At 39.2% G+C, this 20,233-nt stretch overlaps 1 protein-coding gene across 9 annotated transcripts in view; it reads right to left on the bottom strand.

The window, feature by feature from the left end:
* Window positions 1-20,233, bottom strand: part of WDR7 (WD repeat domain 7) — a 360,496-nt gene that overhangs the window by 59,333 nt on the left and 280,930 nt on the right. For all 9 annotated transcript variants that reach the window (XM_043558949.1, XM_043558946.1, XM_043558954.1 and 6 more), the window contains one exon: window positions 13,807-13,906. In XM_043558949.1, coding sequence (XP_043414884.1) covers window positions 13,807-13,906 — 100 coding nt within the window. The remainder of the gene's footprint in view (window positions 1-13,806; window positions 13,907-20,233) is intronic.

Genomic DNA, 20,233 nt, shown 5'->3' with positions numbered 1-20,233 from the left:
CTGTAGCCGCGAACTTCCAAAATGGAGTATGTGACCCGGTTGCCTCTGCTTCAAACCCTTCCGACGGTCCCTCTGGATGTGCCACTATGCATTCAGCATAGTACTGACTCTAAAGACATTTAGATTAGTCACTGGCATTGAAAAACTGGGAGAGTTTTAAATAAAAATCTGTATTTTCAGCCCTCTTGAAAAATCAGAAGATAAGGCAACACTAGGTCCACAATTCCACACGGCACCACTGACAGGAACTGAGCTGCAGCCGATCTGTCTACACAGGCGCCACAGCAGCCCCCCCTCCCAGTTCTATCCCTACTGTTCAAGGATAATAGCCCGTAGCATTTTACTAAAGGCTTACACTGCTGTTTTCCAGAGAGTAGTGTTAAAAAGATACACATTTCTGGGGCGCCTGGGTGGCTCAGTCGGCTAAGCGTCCTTCGACTCACATCATGATCTCACAGTTGTGAGCTCGAGCTCTGCATTTGGGCTCTGCGCGGGGGCATGGAGCCTGCTTAAGATTCTCTCTCTCTCTGGCCCTCCCTCTACCCCTCCTCTACCTGCACATGCTCTCTCTCAAAATAAATAAACAAACCCGCTCTTAAAAAAAATGATAAACATTCTTTGGAAAAGTGCTATCAACCATGGAAAAATGAAAGGTAAACCAAGTGGGCTTACTTTGTTCTATTAATTCATGCTCCCTGCCTTACCTGTGTAGGCTTCTGAGTTTGTCTCTGCTGACCTATGACACTGAAACTATGGAGCAATCCATCGAGGAAAGGCCTCCCACCATGTCACCCCTCCTCCCCGCTGGCTTTCTCTCTCTTCCCTTCTCACTTCCACACTCCCTTGCAGGCAGCCTCTGCTCCCAGCACAGCCCAAACCCTAAAGTTCCTGGGATGCACATAAGCTAAACAATGCCTCTGCACTACTACTGATGTTTCATCCTCTCTCCGAGAAGTTTTCTTCCTCCACGTGTGCCTACGGAACAGCTACTCAAGATGCAACTCAAATGTCACCTTCTTCAGGAACCTTTTGCTGTTCTTGTTTCCTACCTCCACGGGACTCACCCTTTCCTACCTTGTGGTCTGTCACCCTCTGTGGTGGCACCGAAACCCTTGATTGCACTCACTCGTTTCATCTCTGTCATCTCTGCTGGGTTGGAAATACCTCGCCCACAGGAGTGGTCATTCATTCCCTTCTGCATTCCATAGTGTCACGTAAATACTTCTGGGCACCGTGCAACAGAATGTCTCTCAAATGACCTTGACTTTACTCACTCTTGGCATTAACCAATACACTCTATTCCCTCTGTAAAGCATCCTGATGCCCACTCCCTGAGGAATGCCAGCAGTCAACAGGCTCACTCACCACTGCTCCCCAGAGGTGGGCGCTCTTTGACCTGGAGTTAACCAAAGCCATGCTAGTTGTGCTTGTCAACGTAAATAGGCAGTTGAATTAAATATCAGATGAAATCATAAAATACCAGGGGAAGATGGCTCTAGAAGGACACACACATAGACACACTCATGAAATTAGGTGTGAGACAAATGCACAAAACCAGGCAAAGTATAAACATCTAGGATTATACTCTGAGACTGCTTAAAAAAAATTTTTTTTAATGTTTATTTTTGAGAGAGAGAGAGAGAGAGAGGGAGAGAGAGCACACGTGCGCGCATGAGTGGGGGTGGGGCAGAGACAGAGAGAGAGACACAGAATCCGAAATAGGCTTCAGGCTCTGAGCTGTCAGCACAGAGCCTGACGTGGGGCTCGAACTTGGGAATGGTGAAGTCATGACCTGTGCCGAAGTCGAAGTCGGATGCTTAACTGACTGAGCCACCCAGGCGTCTCTGATACTCTGAGACTGCTTTACATGTATCTTTAATTTCTCAACTTACTTAAACAGAAGATGGCATGGCTCAGGAAGAATGTTCTAGAACTATAATCAGTGGTCCAATTATAGAAAGGAAAAGCGTTGGTCTCACATCAAGAGAAGAAAAATAAAATTATCTTGACAGGATTTAAATTAAAATGAAATGTTTAAGATACATATCATTTTACATGATTCCACACTTGAGCAACATTTTTGATTAACTGAGCAACTTCTGGGGCTGACTCTGCTAGATCCAGGGGCTTTTATGTACCTCCTCTGACCTCCCCCACTCAGATGTGAACTCCATCAGGAGCTCTATTTAAGATAGGAGCTACCAAATTTTGACAGAAAGCTCATTTAAATCATCAACATCTATTCAGAACCTATCATGAGCTATAGAGGCATGTCCTCATATGTGTTTTAGAGTACTTATGGATCACATTTATTGAATGGTTACTACATGCCAGTCCTTGTTCTAAGTACCTGATATATCAAGAGTGGATACAAAGACTACAAAGCAATGCATCCAGAATGAATTCAATGATCTGTGACTCACCTAATATTTTCTAATTTTATATACCTAAGTATACATGGGATATCTAAATACCTGAACACACATACATATATACATACACATGTGCACTTTCATTTTTTTTTTAATGTGTTAAGAGGAAAAAGAGACAGCTAGCAAGGAAACTGAATGGCATTTAGAAATGTAGATAAAACGTGAATTTGAGATTAAAAATAAACTTTAGTCTAAGCTTGTGCAAGGATGTTGAAATGCTTGTAACAACTCTGCTGGGCTTGTAAACAGAATTCTCTGACTGATGTATTTCCAACTACAGATATTACCAAGTATTTTAATTTTCCTTCTTGGTGCAAAAATCCTGAATGCCACCATTCAAAGTGTAACACAGATATAAGAAATACTCAGCGAGTGATCAGAGGAGATAAACAACAGAAACACACACAGTCAGTTCAAAATATTCTTCAAAAATGTTTAAACTTCCAGAATAAATGATGGCCTGATTTCAAGCACTGCTCCAGATATCTGTTTCTCTTCCTAGAGATTCTTCTCTAAATAACATTTCACTTTCAAAACAGGAAGCTTGTTAGGTAATTCTTCAACACGGTGTCGGGAAGCCATTGTCTTCCCCAACCATTCATCTTACTATCACCCCCGATGCCATATTTCTGGTTGCACCTGCCATAAAACCAGCTGCTGAAAAGAGCAGGAAGAAAATACCTAAAATGTCACAGTCTGACTAAGTACTGTAGTCAATTGTCACTGCAATTTTTGCAATCACCACATAAGTGCCCTTGATGTATAAGCGTTATAGACTTCTGCTCAGTGAAAACTGTGCCCGAAGCTTCAAAACTCTGCCTTAAAGAAACATCAATCTTACTGTCCACCAGATCCCTAAGGTCCATAGCTCTTTCTAACTACTAGTAAAATCTTTGTTATTTTTAGAGAGAAGAACATACTGTTTTCCAAACTTCTATTAATATAGGTATGGTTGCTGACAGTTTTGTTAAGTCTTGAATATTAGCTTTCTTTTGATATATAGTAGCCTTAGACTGCTTGCCAAAATTAAACGTATTAGAGAGAATTATATGGTTTATTTTCATTAGAGTGCTTTAAATCTCATGCTGAAAACATTTTCATATCTTGCCAAGCCCCTTTTTAAAAATATTATTTATGGAAAAATATTCTTTTATGGAAATAAAATATTATTTATGGAGAAAGCCAGCATTCAGTTGTTACTTTAACACTTTGCTAACAGCATATAACTTTACAAAATCTGTTACTGACTTAGTATTTAATAAGTCACAGATAAAGGGTGTCTCTACTGATCTACTGGAAAAACTGTTTTCACATAAGATTTATGCAATTCCAGGTGTAATGCTAATCTGAAAATTGCCATAACGTGAACCATTCACATAATCTGGGACAAAGCTTTTGGCTTTTCATAAGCAAGCTTCCCTTAAGCTTTCTTCTTCCTCTGGGCTTTGCAGATGTTGTAAATTATGCAGAATTATGCCTTCTGCCTGGCATGTCCCTTCCCTTTCCTCTTTTCTAATTGCTAATGGCTCAATTCAGATGCCCTCTCCTTTAGAGAACCCTTCCAGACCATTCTCCTGAGATTCCTAAGCAAGTCTGGGCTAGCGTGCCTCTTATGTTCTCCCACAGCATTCTAGATTGCCCTGCTAGAAAGCATGATCACAGTATTTCAATTATGGGCTTATGTCTTATCTTACATACCAAATCATAAACTCCTTGAGGGTAGGAACAGTTCGTATTTATTTTGTTGCCATCTTGCTTATAATATGGTATCTGGTACAGAGAAGAGCCATCATAAAATTTTTTAATTTTAACTTTATTTTTGTATCATACTTTAAAAGATAAGATGAATGATAACTCCTCAATAAATGGATAAATTGTCTGTTGAATAGGATGACAAATACAAGAGCCAAAACACACAAACTGTGAGGTTTCATTTTTTATAAGAATAATTGTGGTTCAAGAGTCATTCTGTTTGTTATTCACAGGAATATTAGGGAGGGTGTGAAAAACTAATGCCCATCAACTGTGGGCAGTTTCAAGTTTCAGAGCATTCTGGCAATCAGATGCAGAAATCTTCTGACTTAGTACTCTACAACCAGGAATTTACTCTAACATATCAGATAGGCATGAAAAGTTATATAAATTAGGCCATTCAATGCAACACTGTTTGTAATGGTGAGAAAGGCAGGGTAGAGAGCTTAAATGTTAATTGACAGAGGACTGGTCAACGGCATCTCCTACATCTGTGTTTTGGAATACTATGCAGTCATCCAAACCAATTAAAACAGCCCTTTGCACTTAATGTGTCCAATGCTGACGTCCTGAACTTCATTCCTACTCCCAGCCTGCTTTTCTCCCGGTTGTTACGGCATCATAATCCATCTGTAAGAGCTGCTCATGGCTCACACCTGGATCACCCTGAATTCTTCTGTTTCACCCCCGCCTCCCCCTTAACAGCCCCACACCGCACGTACATGTGAACAATCACCAAAACCTGGTGGCTCTCCTTCGTCTTTCCACTTTTCTCCGTTCCCACTGCAACAACTCGACTCCCACCTCAGCAGCAAGCAATCAATCTTTTAAAATAAAAATGGATCACACCGATTCCAATTTTTAGAACCTATCTTACAGAGAGAAAAGTATTGGTGTATAAAGACATATATTCAAAGATGTTTACTGCATCCTTGTTTGTAAGAACGCAAAGCTGGATTCAATTTGAATATTTCATCAATAGAAAAACAGTTTTCTTGAAGTATTTTACATTAAAAATATAAAGTATTTTACATTTTATAAGGAACATGCTAGATTAATGTTTGTCACCTGGGAATTCTAGCTATGATGCACTAAGATTTTTTTTTTAACTTGCAGAGTAGTGTATTTCCTATGAATCCAATGTTGTGAAATAAAGAACAAAAGCCTTCCAAAAACAACAAATACAAAATAATTTTAAAATACAGATCATATAATTTCCCTGCTTAAAATTTGCTGAAGGCATTTCATCATACTAGAATAAAATCTGAGATCCCCACCTTGGCCTTCTGGATTGGAATTCTTCCTTTCCTATCTCATGCCATCTCAAATCTATCTTCCACTTGCTCACAAAATCAGTGCCCTCTGCGCTTGCCTTTTCTCTGTTCCCCAAACTTTTCAATGTTCTTACTCTCTATACTACCTGCTCCTTATAATGCCCTTCTTCTAGATGGTGACACAGTCTGAGGTTAAATGCCATCCCCTCAATGTGCTCACCCCTGAGTCCCTAAAGCGGTACCCAGTCATCCCACTGCATTATCCTACCACTACCTGATATTTCCTTGTTAGTTTCTTACTTGTCTCCTCTCCTCTCACTAGAACAGAAGCTAGTTGAGGGCAGTATGCCTGTTTTATTTACAGCTAAAAGTAGGCATTCATTACATACTTGCTATTATTGAAGGAGATATACAGACTCACAGGAAGAGATAAAACATTGTTAAGTACAAAAAAAAGCAGGCTGCAGGAATCTATTATACTGGGGAAGAGGGAGGGAATAATATTATTTGTATATTACAGAAACAAGACTCAAAGTATTCAAACAGCTAAAACAGGAATTAACTCTAAACTACAGGTAACAGTAGACTTTAACTTTCCGCTTTAAATATTTTGTTACTGCTTCAGGTTATTTTTTAAATGAACACGAATTACATTTATAATTGAAAGAAGCAATCAATATAATCCATTTGGGAAAAAATGGAATGCCAGAGAAAAAAGCAGGTAGACTTCCTCTTTCACCAGCTGCCACACATCTTCCTCTTCTGTTGTTCTCATGTAAATGCTAATCATTCAAACACTGTATCTAGACTTCTCAAGGAGAGGATGGAAATTATCCAAATTACTCAATTCTGACTGGCTAGGTATCAGCAGATTATTGTCAAAGAAAACAAAATACTTGGGAATGCAAGTTGGTGCAGCCACTGTGGAAAACAGTATGGAGATTCCTCAAAAAACTAAAAATAGAACTACCCTACGACCCAGCAATTGCACTACTAGGTATTTATCCAAGGGATACAAGTGTGCTGTTTCGAAGGGGCATGTGCACCCCCATGTTTAGAGCAGCACTATCAACAATAGCCAAAGTATGGAAAGAGCCCAAATGTCCATCGATGGATGAATGGATAAAGAAGATGTGGGATATATATACAATGGAGTATTACTTGACAATCAAAAAGAATGAAATCTTGCCATTTGCAGCTACGTGGATGGAACTGGAGGGTATTATGCTAAGTGAAATTAGTCAGAGAAAGACCGGTATCATATGAGTTCACTCATATGAGGACTTATGAGACAAAACAGATGAACATAAGGGAAGGGAAACAAAAATAATATAAAAACAGGGAGGGGGACAAAGCATAAGAGACTCATAAATATGGAGAACAAACAGAAGGTTATTGGAGGAAGTGTGGGAGGGAGGATGGGCTAAACGGGTAAGGGGCATTAAGGAATCTACTCCTGAAATCACTGTTGCACTATATATTAACTAATTTGGATGTAAGTTTAAAAAAATTAAATAAAAAAAAAAGTAAAAAAAAAAGAAAAAAGAAAACAAAATACTTCTGTCAGAGAGAGGAAAAAAAAAAAAACTTACGGAAAGCTTCATGCTGGCAAAAAGAAGAAACTGAATCAGGCATTGGCTATAGCCTGCCAGATCCAGAGATGAAGCAGAATAAAAAATTTTACACCAACTTTAGACCTAATAAAAACTAGTTAAGATTCTAACGACAGTTTTCTTTTGAGTTATGAAAGCAGCCACCCACCTATGGATCATAAAAATGGCTTGTGGTTTACATAAAAAGGTTAAGTTTATAAATGAACTAGACTGAATTTCAATAGATAAGTAACAAAGGGATAAGGAACACATCATATGCAAATGAGGGAGAATGAGAACACTCACAACCACTCCTGTTGAAACCGAGAGAAACTACAAAAAAATTATGCTAACAAGTGAGAAACTGAAAATAATAATAATCAAATGGCTGAATTACTGACTTCATCTTTTATATCTTAAAAAGGATGAAGAAAACAGATGTGGAAAATTACATAGTAATAAAGTTCTTAAAAACAAATCCAGTGGTGATTAATAGAAGACTTTAAACACATGCAATCAGATGGGCCAAAAACTGAGCTATGCTGGCAGCTGAGAATAGTATATTTAAAAATTGGCCTAAAATTACTTTACTTGAGAAGATTCTTATATAGCAGTAACACTAAAAGTAGTATTTGTAATGATTTTTAAAAAATCATTGAAAAAAAGTATATCAGTAGGACAACAGATTAATGGTATGGAAAATCAGGATAAACAAAAGAACAACTATTAAACATAAATGGATGAGGACAGATCAGTCAAATGGTGAAATCTGCTAATTACTTGGCTTGATATTCCATTCACTCTACTTGCAAGATTAATCAAGTAGTCCTGGAAACAGCAGCAAAGAAGATCGTAAGAAAGAAATTGTAATAGATTTACTTGGTATGAAGTTTAACGTACAACAGCAGGAGTGAACAGAATGAGGCTGATTATTTAACTAATGACTAAATAATAATTATGATGGTAACAGTTTTTAAGCCCTTACTATTGGCTGACGTTTGCTTTATATATATTCTTTTAATCTTTACAACACAATGTTATGAGAGTTATTATGTCCATTTTATAGGCAAAAAATAAAAACCCTAAAGCATAAAGAATTTAAGTACCTTGCTCAGGCCACAAAGCTAATAAGGGCTGAGCAAGGATTCAAACCCAAGTCAGTCTGCCTCCAGAATCTGCTCTAATACTGCTATTAGACATAGATATATAACTTGCTAATTAATTTTAATATCAAATTTGGCAGGTCACAAATGCTATTAAAGAAATAATTATAATTTATCCAAACCAGAAATATGGTAGAAGTAAAGAATTTGAGAAGGCCATATAGATTTATGGGGGTGTAAGGAATTCAAAGGCAGGTCAAAGGAAAATAAATTTCGATAGAAACGTTAATGAAAACAGGGCCAATTTTCATTATGTTAATGTGGATTATCCTCAGCATTTTTGTTAACCAGCAGCACTTCACCTATAAATATACAGCAACAGTACACCTGTATATATTCAGTGAAATCAGACATTTCAATATAATCTAAAGAGAAGTGTAATGGGAAAGGGGCGTTTCTTGAAATCTTTACTGTGTTTGCAACAGATCATCCTACAGATATTTTTGAATGTTTTCCTACGTACCCTGGGAGAGGACCAAGACAGGGGACAGCACGGCACAGTGTTATTGAATAAAACGGAGCTCAGAGGAGGGGGGGATTATGTATGACAATCAAGGCCAGAATTTCAAAGACCTTGAAGCACAGGTCAAGGGCCTAATTTAGGTTGTTAGCAGAAGAAAAGGTAGATTTCAGGTATATTGCTAAGAAAAGTTGACTGAGCTCAGTGACTGGGTATGAATGGGTGAAGGACAAGGAATAGGAATTGTGATATCATTATATAATTGGGACCTTAACAGAAAAAGGCAGGTTAGGAAAGAAGCAGGTAGAATGTAGCCTTGGAGAGATTTTCTAAAACACTGAATCTGAAACAATGACAAGAAGCGAAATGGAAATGTCTAGCAGATAAAAGCCGTAGGGCTGGAGTTTAGGCTGAGCCCAGGCTGTAGACCTGATCTGTCTCACCTGCTAAGAGGAAGAGTCAATGATAATGTATGGATTCTTAGCCAAAGTCAGGAAAAAGAACAGGTGAGTGAAGAAACTCAGGCTCTGGGCAGTAGAGCAATAAGAAGTAACATTAGGGGTTGGGGGCATCTGACTGGCTCAGTTGGTTACACGTCTGGCTCTTGGTTTTGGCTCAGATCATGATCTCATGGTTTGTGAGCTCAAGCTCCATGTTGGGCATGCTGACAGTTCAGTGCCTGCTTAGAACTCATTCTCCCTCCCTCTCTCTCTGCCCCACCTGTCTCAAAATAAATAAATATTTAAAAATTTATATATATAAAAAATTAACATTAGGATACCGCAAGACATTAAGAAAACCAGCTAAGGCTACAGTAAAATGAAAAATCAAGATAAGTGATAGAGCTGTGGAAGTCAAAAGACAGAATGTGAGAAGAGGGACCCCTTGGTCCTGGTGTGGACCAGAGAACCCCAGTGATGTCTGAGTATGTGGTTTCAGCGGCTCTGCAAAGGTGGAAGCTAGAAGGTGTGGGGCAAAGGAGGAGCTACAGGCCAGTCACTCAATATGTACACTAGTGAGAGAAAGGACAGGAGCAAATAGTAGCTACAGAAAGGATTACAAAATGCATTTTTTAAAAGGAGTCGGTAAAGAGGGATTCACCAAGACACATACAGGTACTTTTCATGACTCATAACAAAGAGGTTCTCTGGGCTATTTCTGAAAAAATATCCTATCCGATATCCCTTAGAAACAACAAGTAGAGGAAGGAGGGAGGGAGGGTTTCTGACATACCAGGATATAATTATGCCTAAGATTACAAATACATTTTTAATATAATTAAGGATACTTTATTTTTATTTACCACGTCATACAATGTTTCTTACTATATTTTTTACTCCTAAGACTCATCGTGTTTTATTTGATCAACATGTATTTTATTACGCATCCACTATGTTCTTTTTAAAAAATTTTTTTTAATGTTTGTTTTTGAGAGAGAGAGAGAGAGAGAGAGAGAGAGAGAGAGACAGAGTACAAGTGGGGGAAGGGCAGAGAGAGAGACGGAGACACAGAATCCGAAACAGGTTCCGGGCTCCACGCCATCAGCACAGAGCCCGACGCGGGGCTCGAACTCATGAACCGTGAGATCATGACCTGAGCTGAAGTCGGCTGCTTAACCAACTGAGTCACCCAGGCACCCCCATCCACTGTGTTCTAGACACTAAAAAATGAGCTTCAAAAAAAGAGGTGTTTTTTTTTTTTTCCAAAAATGAGTTCTTGAAGGAACTTAAACTTTTCCATAATAAAATTCTTATAAGATTTAGATGATTTCTGTCATACTTTCTGCCACAGGTCACTGCCTTTTTTCTAACACTATGGCCAAAGAAAGTGAGTATCTGGATTTACCCGAGTGGATCAGATACGTCCAAGTGACACCGTGAGAACTTCCTGAGGGAAACTAGCTAACAGGTACCTCGGAGAAACTGGCACGGAGCCAGCAGTTATTTATCACAAAGCATGTGTCTCAAAAAGATTGGCGAGTCAGTGAGACATAATATCAAGTCTGCCAAACCAAAGGCAGATATTGCCAGAGGGAGGATTTTCATCGCTGATTTAACCACACACAAACCTGTAGCTCTAAGCATCCACGGAACTTCGTTAGCCTGCTTATCGAGAACGCTGCCTACCAACAAAATTTAAGTACTTCCTAGGGAGGTACGTTTCTTTTTCTTTAATTAAGCAAAAGTCGAGTCAGGTATATTCCTCACTTGCTAGCGCTTGTCAGGTAAAAACGTAGTCAGCACCACAGCAGGATTTTTAGCATCAAAGTTCTGATTTCCGTCGTCAGCCAAGAGTCGGCCTCACACCACGAGAGTCGGCCTAACACCACCGGCAAGCGCTGCCTTTCGGAAGGAAATCCACGCATGGCCTCTGGCGCTCTGCTTCCCTGGTCCACCAGCGAGGAGTGTGAACTAGCCCCAGAGTCCACAAACACCCTGATGTTTCAAGTGACCTTGCGTGTTGTCTAAAGTTAATGCAACTTAACTGCAACGGGATGGGTTTCCAAGTTTCTGTGAATATTATGACAACAACCAGCACTTACTAAACTAACGGCCTGGCGGGCACCATGCTAAGAATTTCACATCAACTACACGATTTACTTCTCACAGTAACAGGCACTATTTCTATCACCGCTGGCGGCAGGGAAACTTCAGCTCGGAGAGGTTAAGAAACTTCCATGAGGTTATGAGACGCGTAAGTGGTGATGGGCTTCAAGCCACATGGTTTCTAATTATTCTTCTCTGATGTATTACAGTCCAGTGTTTCCACTGTCTTGGCAGTTACATGACTTAACCCTCCCTCCTCAGTTAGCCAAGGCGCAGGTCAGCAAGCTTTTTCTGTAAAGGGCCAGCTAGTAAATATTTTCGGCTTTGCGGACTATACAGTATATGGTCTTCAGTGGCTACAACAACCCAGTTCCGCTCTTGCAGTGCGACAGCAACACAGACAACGAGCAAGTCGCCCAAGCAACCAGTGTGGTTGTGTCCCAGTAGAACATTTACTGAAACGGGGCAGGCAGATCTGGGCAAGAGGTACACTGAAGTCAAATTCATGCTCCAGACAGATATGCATATTTATTCTGTGGCTTTGTATAATCTTCCATTATGTTTGGGGAGAACAAGTCGAGAGAAAATGGACTTAAAAAAACAAAAACAAACACAAAACAGCAGCAGCCAATGCCAAAAGGTAAGGGACAGGGACTTAGTGTTTCTGTTTTATCCTTTACCAAGCAACGGAGTGACAATGACAGGGACCCTACACGTTCCTCCTCCACTCCCTCACAGGCGTGGGTCCTCTGCTTCCACTGGGCCCGTGGATGTCCCCTCAGAGTCTGGTACCCCGCCCAGGTCACAGCACATCTTCCCATCAGCTGTGACTCTCCCTGTATAGTGGTTATATAAGCCTTACTGTTCTGCAAAATCAGAACCCTACCCTTAGAGTCTAGTGAACTTTCTAGTTATCCTCTCTACATGTTTTATGTCATATCTCTGTGTCTTCGCTCATGCTAGGGAAACCGTCCCCCTCTCTGTGTTACCTGATGCGGAGAGCTAATTCAAGAAATGCGTTACTGCATATTCCCAGTTCAAAACTCCTAGTCCTTGGATTCATTCCTAAGAAGACATCATTTCTGAACATGACAACTATACTTGTGTATTCTGTTTCAACTGTTGACTCACTGATTTCAAATACCACAACACTGACACCATGAAAGAGTTATGAGAATCCCCGAAGTGTCATTGTCACTGGATATAACTGGTCACTGGCTAAAGCAGTGAAGACTGAGTTTAGAGATTTAGCTTCGTTTTCATGTTCTGAGTGATTAGAAGAAAGGGTAACCTTTACTTTCATACAGAGCTGGGAGGTAACCGTTATTCAATCATACAACACTAATGATCATTTGGGGTATCAAGAAGCTAAGTAGAAAAAACATCATGGGGGCACCAAAATGTCTAAATGTACTAAATATACTGCTTGGTATTCTGTCTCTCTCTCCGCCCCTCCCCCGCTTGCTCGCTATATCTTTCTCAATATAAATAAAAATTTTAAAAAACTTAAAAAAAAAAGTGTTCAACATTCCAGTCGTCTCCCCTAAATTTGTCTGACCCTGAAACTCCCACCCCCCCCCCCAACATCTGTTACCATTTCTTAGAACTACGGTTTCATGAAAAGCAACCAGGGAAGCTTTTGGAGAATAAATTAAATGCTGATTAAATTTAAGAGGCAGTTTAAAATTTTAGCTATAGCCTTATGAATTTCTTCATAATACAGCTGAAATTCCTAATACAGTTGAATATAATTCCTAATATGGTGGAATAGATCAGCATTGATAAATGCTACAATGAAACATAAGAAATTATGACTTGGAACTATTTATCAATGAGCACTATAAATTTACCATAATCACCGGGGAGCTTAGCCTTGGTTTTGCCATTTGCTAATAGTATGATCTCTGGGATAAAGAGATTTAAAGTCTCAGAGTTTTGATTCACCTCTATCTAGAGCAGGGCCAGGTGTGCCCTGTCTAACCAACTGGCACATTTTGAGAATCCAGTGATCGAGATGAAAAACGAAATCATGAACGATTCTTCATCAGCAATAAAGTGTTATAAAAGTATACAAGGAGTTATAAAAGTATAAAAAATAATATATTATCTCATCAGTCTCACTTTTATAGAGCCACACTCAATGCTGTTGTGGTTTTCTTCTTCTCTTAAACTCTGGCTGGAATGTTGTCTTATAATCGCCAAATATCTGGTTTCACTTGGGAAATTAATTTTTGGTTAGTTATTAATCAAAATAATGTATCATCCAGAGTTTCTCAGACAACACATGGCAAAAATAGGAGAATCAGAAAACTCTGTTTGAAAGAAGAGATTTACCGCCAAAGAGCTGGTGAGCAGGACCACCTTTCTCTGGGCTCTGTTAGGAACCCATCTGTGGCCGCCCTTTGTCGCCAGTGAATAAAGACAGTAGGGCTCTATATTCTCTGAGTCCTTCATTAAACTATTGATCCCTTTGGCATTATCCATAATGTTCCAGCAGCTCAGCATGTCAACTGGTGAAGCGCTAGTCTCCCACTCCTTTCAATAACTTCCACACTTTATGGAGAGGAAGTCGCAATGATTTATTTACCTGACATTTTCCAGTCCGGATGTCGTACAGGGCCACTGAACCGTGGCGAGCTCCAACGGCTATTCTGTGATTCCGCTCATAATAGCTGACCATGTAGAACCTGGATTGAACATTTTAACAACAACACAAACAAAAACAAACAAACAAACAAAACAGGTGAGATAACCTGGAGGTGGAAGTGGGCTCTGACATATATTTTTAAATCAACAGGTAATTAATGCACTGAGATTTTTTCAAAACTGTTGCACTTTAGTGGCTCTTAAAATCAACTGAAAGAAAAATGATGTGGAATACCACTTAGTCCCGTTAATAATTACTGGCAGGAAAAGACAACTTCATCATTACAAACACCCTTGAATTTTCAAACGATAAACAGGGTCAAATACAAACGAGATTTAATATGGAAATTCAGTTCTGCTGGAGTAACTATTATGCAAATACTTCTATTCGAACAGAAACAGAAAAGATGAAAAGGCGTACATATTCAATCTGATTATGTTCTCACATTTTATTAGAGTATTAAGCAGTGAAATATTCTTTCTAGCAGAACAATCATAAAAAGCTACATAAATGTTATGCTTGAGTTGATATCAATAATTTAGAATGAAATTAGGAAGTCAGCCACAAGAAAAAGTTATCTGGCAAGTTCCATAGATCTTCCACATTTGCCAGTTTATCTAAATGAGAGCTACGAGTACAGTAGTGTAAGTAAGCATATTTGGTACTTATTTGGCATTACATGAAAAGAAAGCTTAGGGAGGATGATTGGAAGCTTATAAGAGGCTGATTTACTTTTATTTCTTTTTTGCTAAATTAATTTTCTCAACTGAATTAGGTATCTGAACTCCGGATCTATGCTTTGCCATAATGATTTCATGACCATATGGCTGGAGCCTGGGAAGATACGAATAAAAACTATTACAAGTATAAATAAGGTATGATTTTATATCCCCAAAGAGTTTTCAATATACTCAGTATGAGTTGCCCAGATGAACAAGTGGCTTACCCTAAATATTTATGATATTACACAATTCTACCACACAACTGTTGCCTTTTTTCTCTTTGATGTCATACTATCAAGCTAACTTTTCCATTATTATCTTTTTAAAGATGGGACAGGGAGGTAAAACATGACAGCAAGGAAATTACTGCTCTAACGCTTTCTTGAAACTGAGTAAAATACTACCTGGCCATGCGACTACATTTCTGAGAGGCTGAGAGAGAGAAAGAGGTTTGAATGTGAGGATTTTGAAACCAGAGATATTCTGATAAAGCTGTTTGGGCATTCATTATGACATCCATCCACATTTCATAAATCTAGGAAACAAGATATTAAGTTTTAAAACTTTTTGTTTGGTACTTATTAGCAAGTAGTGGATTCAATAATACTTTCGTCCTATCCCTAAGCCTTACCCAGTGACACGACTTCTTTCCTTTCAGTGGAAAATTAATGTTTTATCTTTTTAGTCACACGAAGGACACTATATTGGGATGTCCTGCTGGTTTTGCTGGGCTCAGGTATGGGATGTCCTCTCTGTATACTGGCTTCAGAGAAGAAAGGGTACTGAAGGCTTCTGACACATATGAAGCTTCCCCACTATTAACTGATTAGTAAAAGGTTAGTTTCTCAGTTTTTCCTGTCTAAAGCATCATGTCACTCTACTTTATTAGAGAAGGTAGGAATCGGCATTCAAAATCCAATTTCTTAGAACTGAAAATAAAAATCTGAAGAGTTTAAAGACACTACTTTATTATTCAATAATTACAGTGGTTTAAGTACCGGGCATCACCATGTGTCTACACCTACATCTACACACTTAAGCACACACAATCTATTCCTTATTAGAGTAACATGGAACATAATATCTAACAAACGGCTTAAATATTCTGTGCCGGCTAATAGCCATAGGAAAATAAAATTTCCAGAAGTATTTTCAAAATCTATGATTAAACTTTGCACAGATGTAGTGGTAATATTGCCTAAATCTTTCTGCAGAACAGGACTATAATTATCTCTCAAAATTCTCCTCCTCAAAACAAACCTGTGGTAAAATACATTCGTGTGGACAAAATTTACTTAAACTAGAATCTTTAAAGTTTTTGTTACATTGGTCATCTTCTGTGCTCTGGATATCAACTTCATGTTTCTGTACCATCTATAAACACCACAATTTATGGAAGAAAAAAAAGGCCAAAATCTATTCCTGGTATGAAAGCTTTAGTTTGCCTGGAAAGGGCTATATGTTACAGGTCTGCATTTTCATTCTCTGCAATTTACTGCTAGAGTAATACTTCTAAATGATATAACAGTTCTAGACAGTGAAGGTCTAATGACACGTTTTTATCTCTGGATTTCTTGCTAAACTTTATACAGCGTCTCTTTTAAAAGAAGAAATACATGCAGTCACTTCATAAGTGTCTACTCTAGGGACTGGCTGCTGCAGTAGGCCTATCTCTGCCGAGGGTTTCCAGAATCCACCAGACCCCTAGACTACTACTCTCCTGGAACCAGTTTTCTATTGAGGGCCTGTCAAGATCAAGGATAGTGAGATAGGCCTTATTTACCGCTACCCACAAAGGTATCAGTGGATTGAAGAGGAGGATCCACTACAGTTTTTAAAATTATCCCAGCCTTGACCTGATCCTACGTGACAGTCTTAAATTCCTCCAAAATTTGGAAGGGGGGTGTTCTTAGAATAAGGACTCGTGTGTGTGGAGTCTTGTGAAATGGGATCTCAGTCTCCAGTTCCCTGCACTGATACCATGTCACTTGGGCAGCTTTCTTGGGTCACAACCTGGCGAGAGTCCCTTCATTATATTCAAATTAAAACAATGATCTCTGTTGCTTGGCCCATCACAAAGAAACTCGGCTAAGTTAGAGAATCCATTACCACCCAGGCATGTGAAAAAAGAATAAACTGGAATTCGGTAATGTTACAAAATGTATTTCTTGCTGGGGTTGGGCTGGTTACCATCCCAGAAGTTTAGTTCCTGATACCCACACTTTCATCAGCGCCCACATGCGGCCGGGGACATCCTCTTCAACCATAAATCAAGTCACATGTCTTATGTTCACAACCATCCCTCAAGACTCTACACGATGTGGTCCCACCTCTCAGACGTCATCTGCTCTCCCCTTGCTCACTCTGCTCTACCTATACTGATCTCCTTGTACTTTCTCGAATATGCCAAGAGTGTTTCCACTTTGGAGCTTGAACACTTGCTGCTCCCTCTGCTTGAAAATCTCATCTGCCTGATGTCTCCATGGCTCAGATCATACAGTCACTTTGTTTATGTCTCTGTTCCAAGATGATCTTGACAAAGGAGAGCTTCATGCAGCATCTTGTCTAAGACAGCAGCCTTTCCTCCATTACTGTGTAGTCCAACATCCTATTTTTTCTTTATCTTTTGTTGAATGTATGAATACATAAATGTGGCCCAAACAAACAGTAAAAAGTCATGCAGTAAGAAGTTCAAACACTATGCCTATCCATTGGGGACGAGTGTATAAACTGTGCAAAACATACTGGTTTTTGAGACCAGTATTTTATAGGGTCTAAAATAATGAGATAAAGAAACAAAGGAAATAAAAACTGTCCAAAAAAGTTAGGCAGAAGTCAAGAAACAGAACAGAGAACGGTCTAAAAATCTATTTTTAATTGAGACAAACAACTGTAGATTTACATGGAATTATCTGAAAAGGCCCCCGTAACCTGGATATATCAGCGTAAGACCAACAGCTGCATAGTGGAAACTATTTAATTCTACCTTAGGGAACTAGAAAAGACTACCTAGGCTGAAACTCAAGAAGGCAAATATAGTCTAAGTAACGATGTATACACGAAAGTATGTATTTTTGGTATAAATGTTGTTATGGAAATAAAGATTATGCTAAGAATCTGCCACACAAAAATGTCAATGAACATGGTACTGTGACACACACAAAACAGAATTAACAGAAATAACTTATCAGTCATTAGTAAACACTGCAATAGGTTATCTTATTTCTCCAAAGCCCTATCTATGCTTTCGACTCTTCAGGACTAAGTCACGATGGGGTGACATCCACTCCACAATGGAGTGGTTTATAGTGTGAAACACACATGTGAATTGAGTGCAGGATCCTGGAGCAAATCACTTTGCTTGTGAGCGTGCCAAGCACCCAGTGCCTGAGTCTTGAAAGAGCTTCGGTACTCTCTATTTATAGTCTCCTTTGAATTGGTGATCTTTTTGTCTTTATTAAAAGTGGCCTTCAAATAAGAGAAAACTGATGTGAAATTTAAAAGTCAATTTGGAAACACAAAGGAAAAGGAAACATCAACTCTTAGCAAAAATATGATTTGGGAGGAAAACAGAAACCAGTAGAGTCTCTTTCTTCACTATGACTCTGGTAACCTGCAATAGTCTCAGGTTGTTACTACTTTCGTATCCTTGAGCGTTAAAAAATAAGAAACACTCTTCAAAAATCCAAGATTAATCCCCAACTTAACGTGAAACCATCTAAATGCTAAGGGTGTGCAGAACAGAATGTATGGAATGAATACGATTATTTACAATTTATAACTATTTACAATTATATCTGGCACTGCCCCAAATACTTGACACACGTATTTTTATAAGTAAATGAGGAATTAGGACTGTTGAGTGGCTTTTAGAAATTCTTGATGTTGATTTAAAACTGTTCACAAACTTTTGACTCTTTTTGTTAAAAAGGTATTAAGGTAATAGGTACTTGTAAAAAAAACTCAGGGGTGCCTGGGTGGCTCAGTCAGTTAAACGTCCAATTTTGGCTCAGGTCATGATCTCACGACTTGTGAGTTCGAGCCCTGCGTCGGGTTCTGTGCTGAGAGCTCGGAGCCTGGAGCCTGCTTCAGATTCTGTGTTTCCCTCTCTCTCTGCCCCTCCCCCACTTGCACACTGTCTCTCTCTTAAAAGTAAATAGACATTTAAAAAATAATAAAAAAATAAATAAAATAAAAACTCAAACACCGCCATTATGTATATAATAAAAAGTCAGTCCTCACTCTCATGGTAACCCCTTTCCTCGCCAACAGTTGACTACTATTAATGATTTGGTGGATCTTCTGAGAGTTTTTTCTAGTTTTGGTTACAGAAATGATATCGTATTACCCATCCTATTCTGCAACTTTCTTTTCTTCTCTCAACACTTCATGGAACCACCCCCCTCCTATGTCAGTATACGGGCTCCCACATCATTCTTTCTCATTCCTGCATTGTACTCCTCTATACATATATTCCATTATTTAACTATTCCCTTTCTGACAGTTAAGTTGTACTGTATGTGGATCCTTGTATATACAAGTGAATGTTTTTGTAGGACAGAATCCTCAAAGCAAGACTCTGGATTAAAGCATACACACATTTTACATTTGATAGGCAATGCCAATTTACCTTCAATTCCCTCTAAAAGTAAGAGAGTACCCCCACTTGGTATTACCAAATTTTCTTTTTTACCAATACAAGGAAAAAAATGGTATCACATTTTTGTTTTAATTTGCATGAAATAACTTTTAGAGATTCATTCAGTTACACTCTGCTGGATTTGCATGCAGGTTTCTTTATTAATGTAAACAAAAATTATTTAAAAGCTAATCAACAACGTGTATCCCTATACATAGTAGATGAGGAGTGAATTCATCAATATCCATGAAGTGTTCCCGATAACCCACGAAGAAGATTGGAGCCCTAAGGGTGTCTGGGTGGCCCAGTCGGTTAAGGGTCCGATTCTTGATTTAGGCTCAGGTCACGATCTGACAGCCTGTGGGATCCAGCCTCGCATTGGGCTCTGCACTGACAGCACAGAGCCTGCTTGGGACTCTCTCTCTCTCTCTCTTTCTTTCTCTGCCCCTCCCACACTCGTGTGCTCTCTTTCTCTCTCTCTCAAAATAAATATGTAAACTTAAAAAATAAAATTGAAAAAGAAGAAGAAGATTGGAGCCCTAAACACAGGCAAAGCTCTTCTGCGGGAAAGAACAGGTAAGGTAAGCCTTCTTGGTGAAGCAATCAATGCACAGGTCACACTACCCACAGACATCTGCCCCAGTCCCCTTGCTGGCCAGTATGAGATGCCAAAGAGCTCTTCTGAGGACCACCATGTGAGGGCTGGGAAGAGGAAGAGCAGGTTTTCAGAGCACTGTCTGACAGTCTTCACAGATACATCGCTGTAATCGGGGGTGGGGTGGGGACGCTCTGTAAATCAGAAGGTACTTTATAGAACGTGTTCCCAAACTGACCCCAGAACTCCAGGTCTCCATGCTGCTCATGTTTTTGAAAGATTTACAGATGTGAAAAGTGGTTTGGCAAAAGCACCAGTTCAAGGGGAGCTGTGTTAGTTTTGGGGGATGTGAGCGGTGGAGGGTAAGGAGATGTTTTCTAGAAGTGCGTCATTCTGGTGGAGGGCACCAGT

This window comes from Prionailurus bengalensis, chromosome D3, assembly GCF_016509475.1.
Source record: "Prionailurus bengalensis isolate Pbe53 chromosome D3, Fcat_Pben_1.1_paternal_pri, whole genome shotgun sequence".
In the NCBI taxonomy this organism is placed as follows: domain Eukaryota; kingdom Metazoa; phylum Chordata; class Mammalia; order Carnivora; family Felidae; genus Prionailurus; species Prionailurus bengalensis.
Note: the sequence above shows the minus strand (reverse complement) of the source record. Positions and strands in the feature narration are given on the sequence as shown.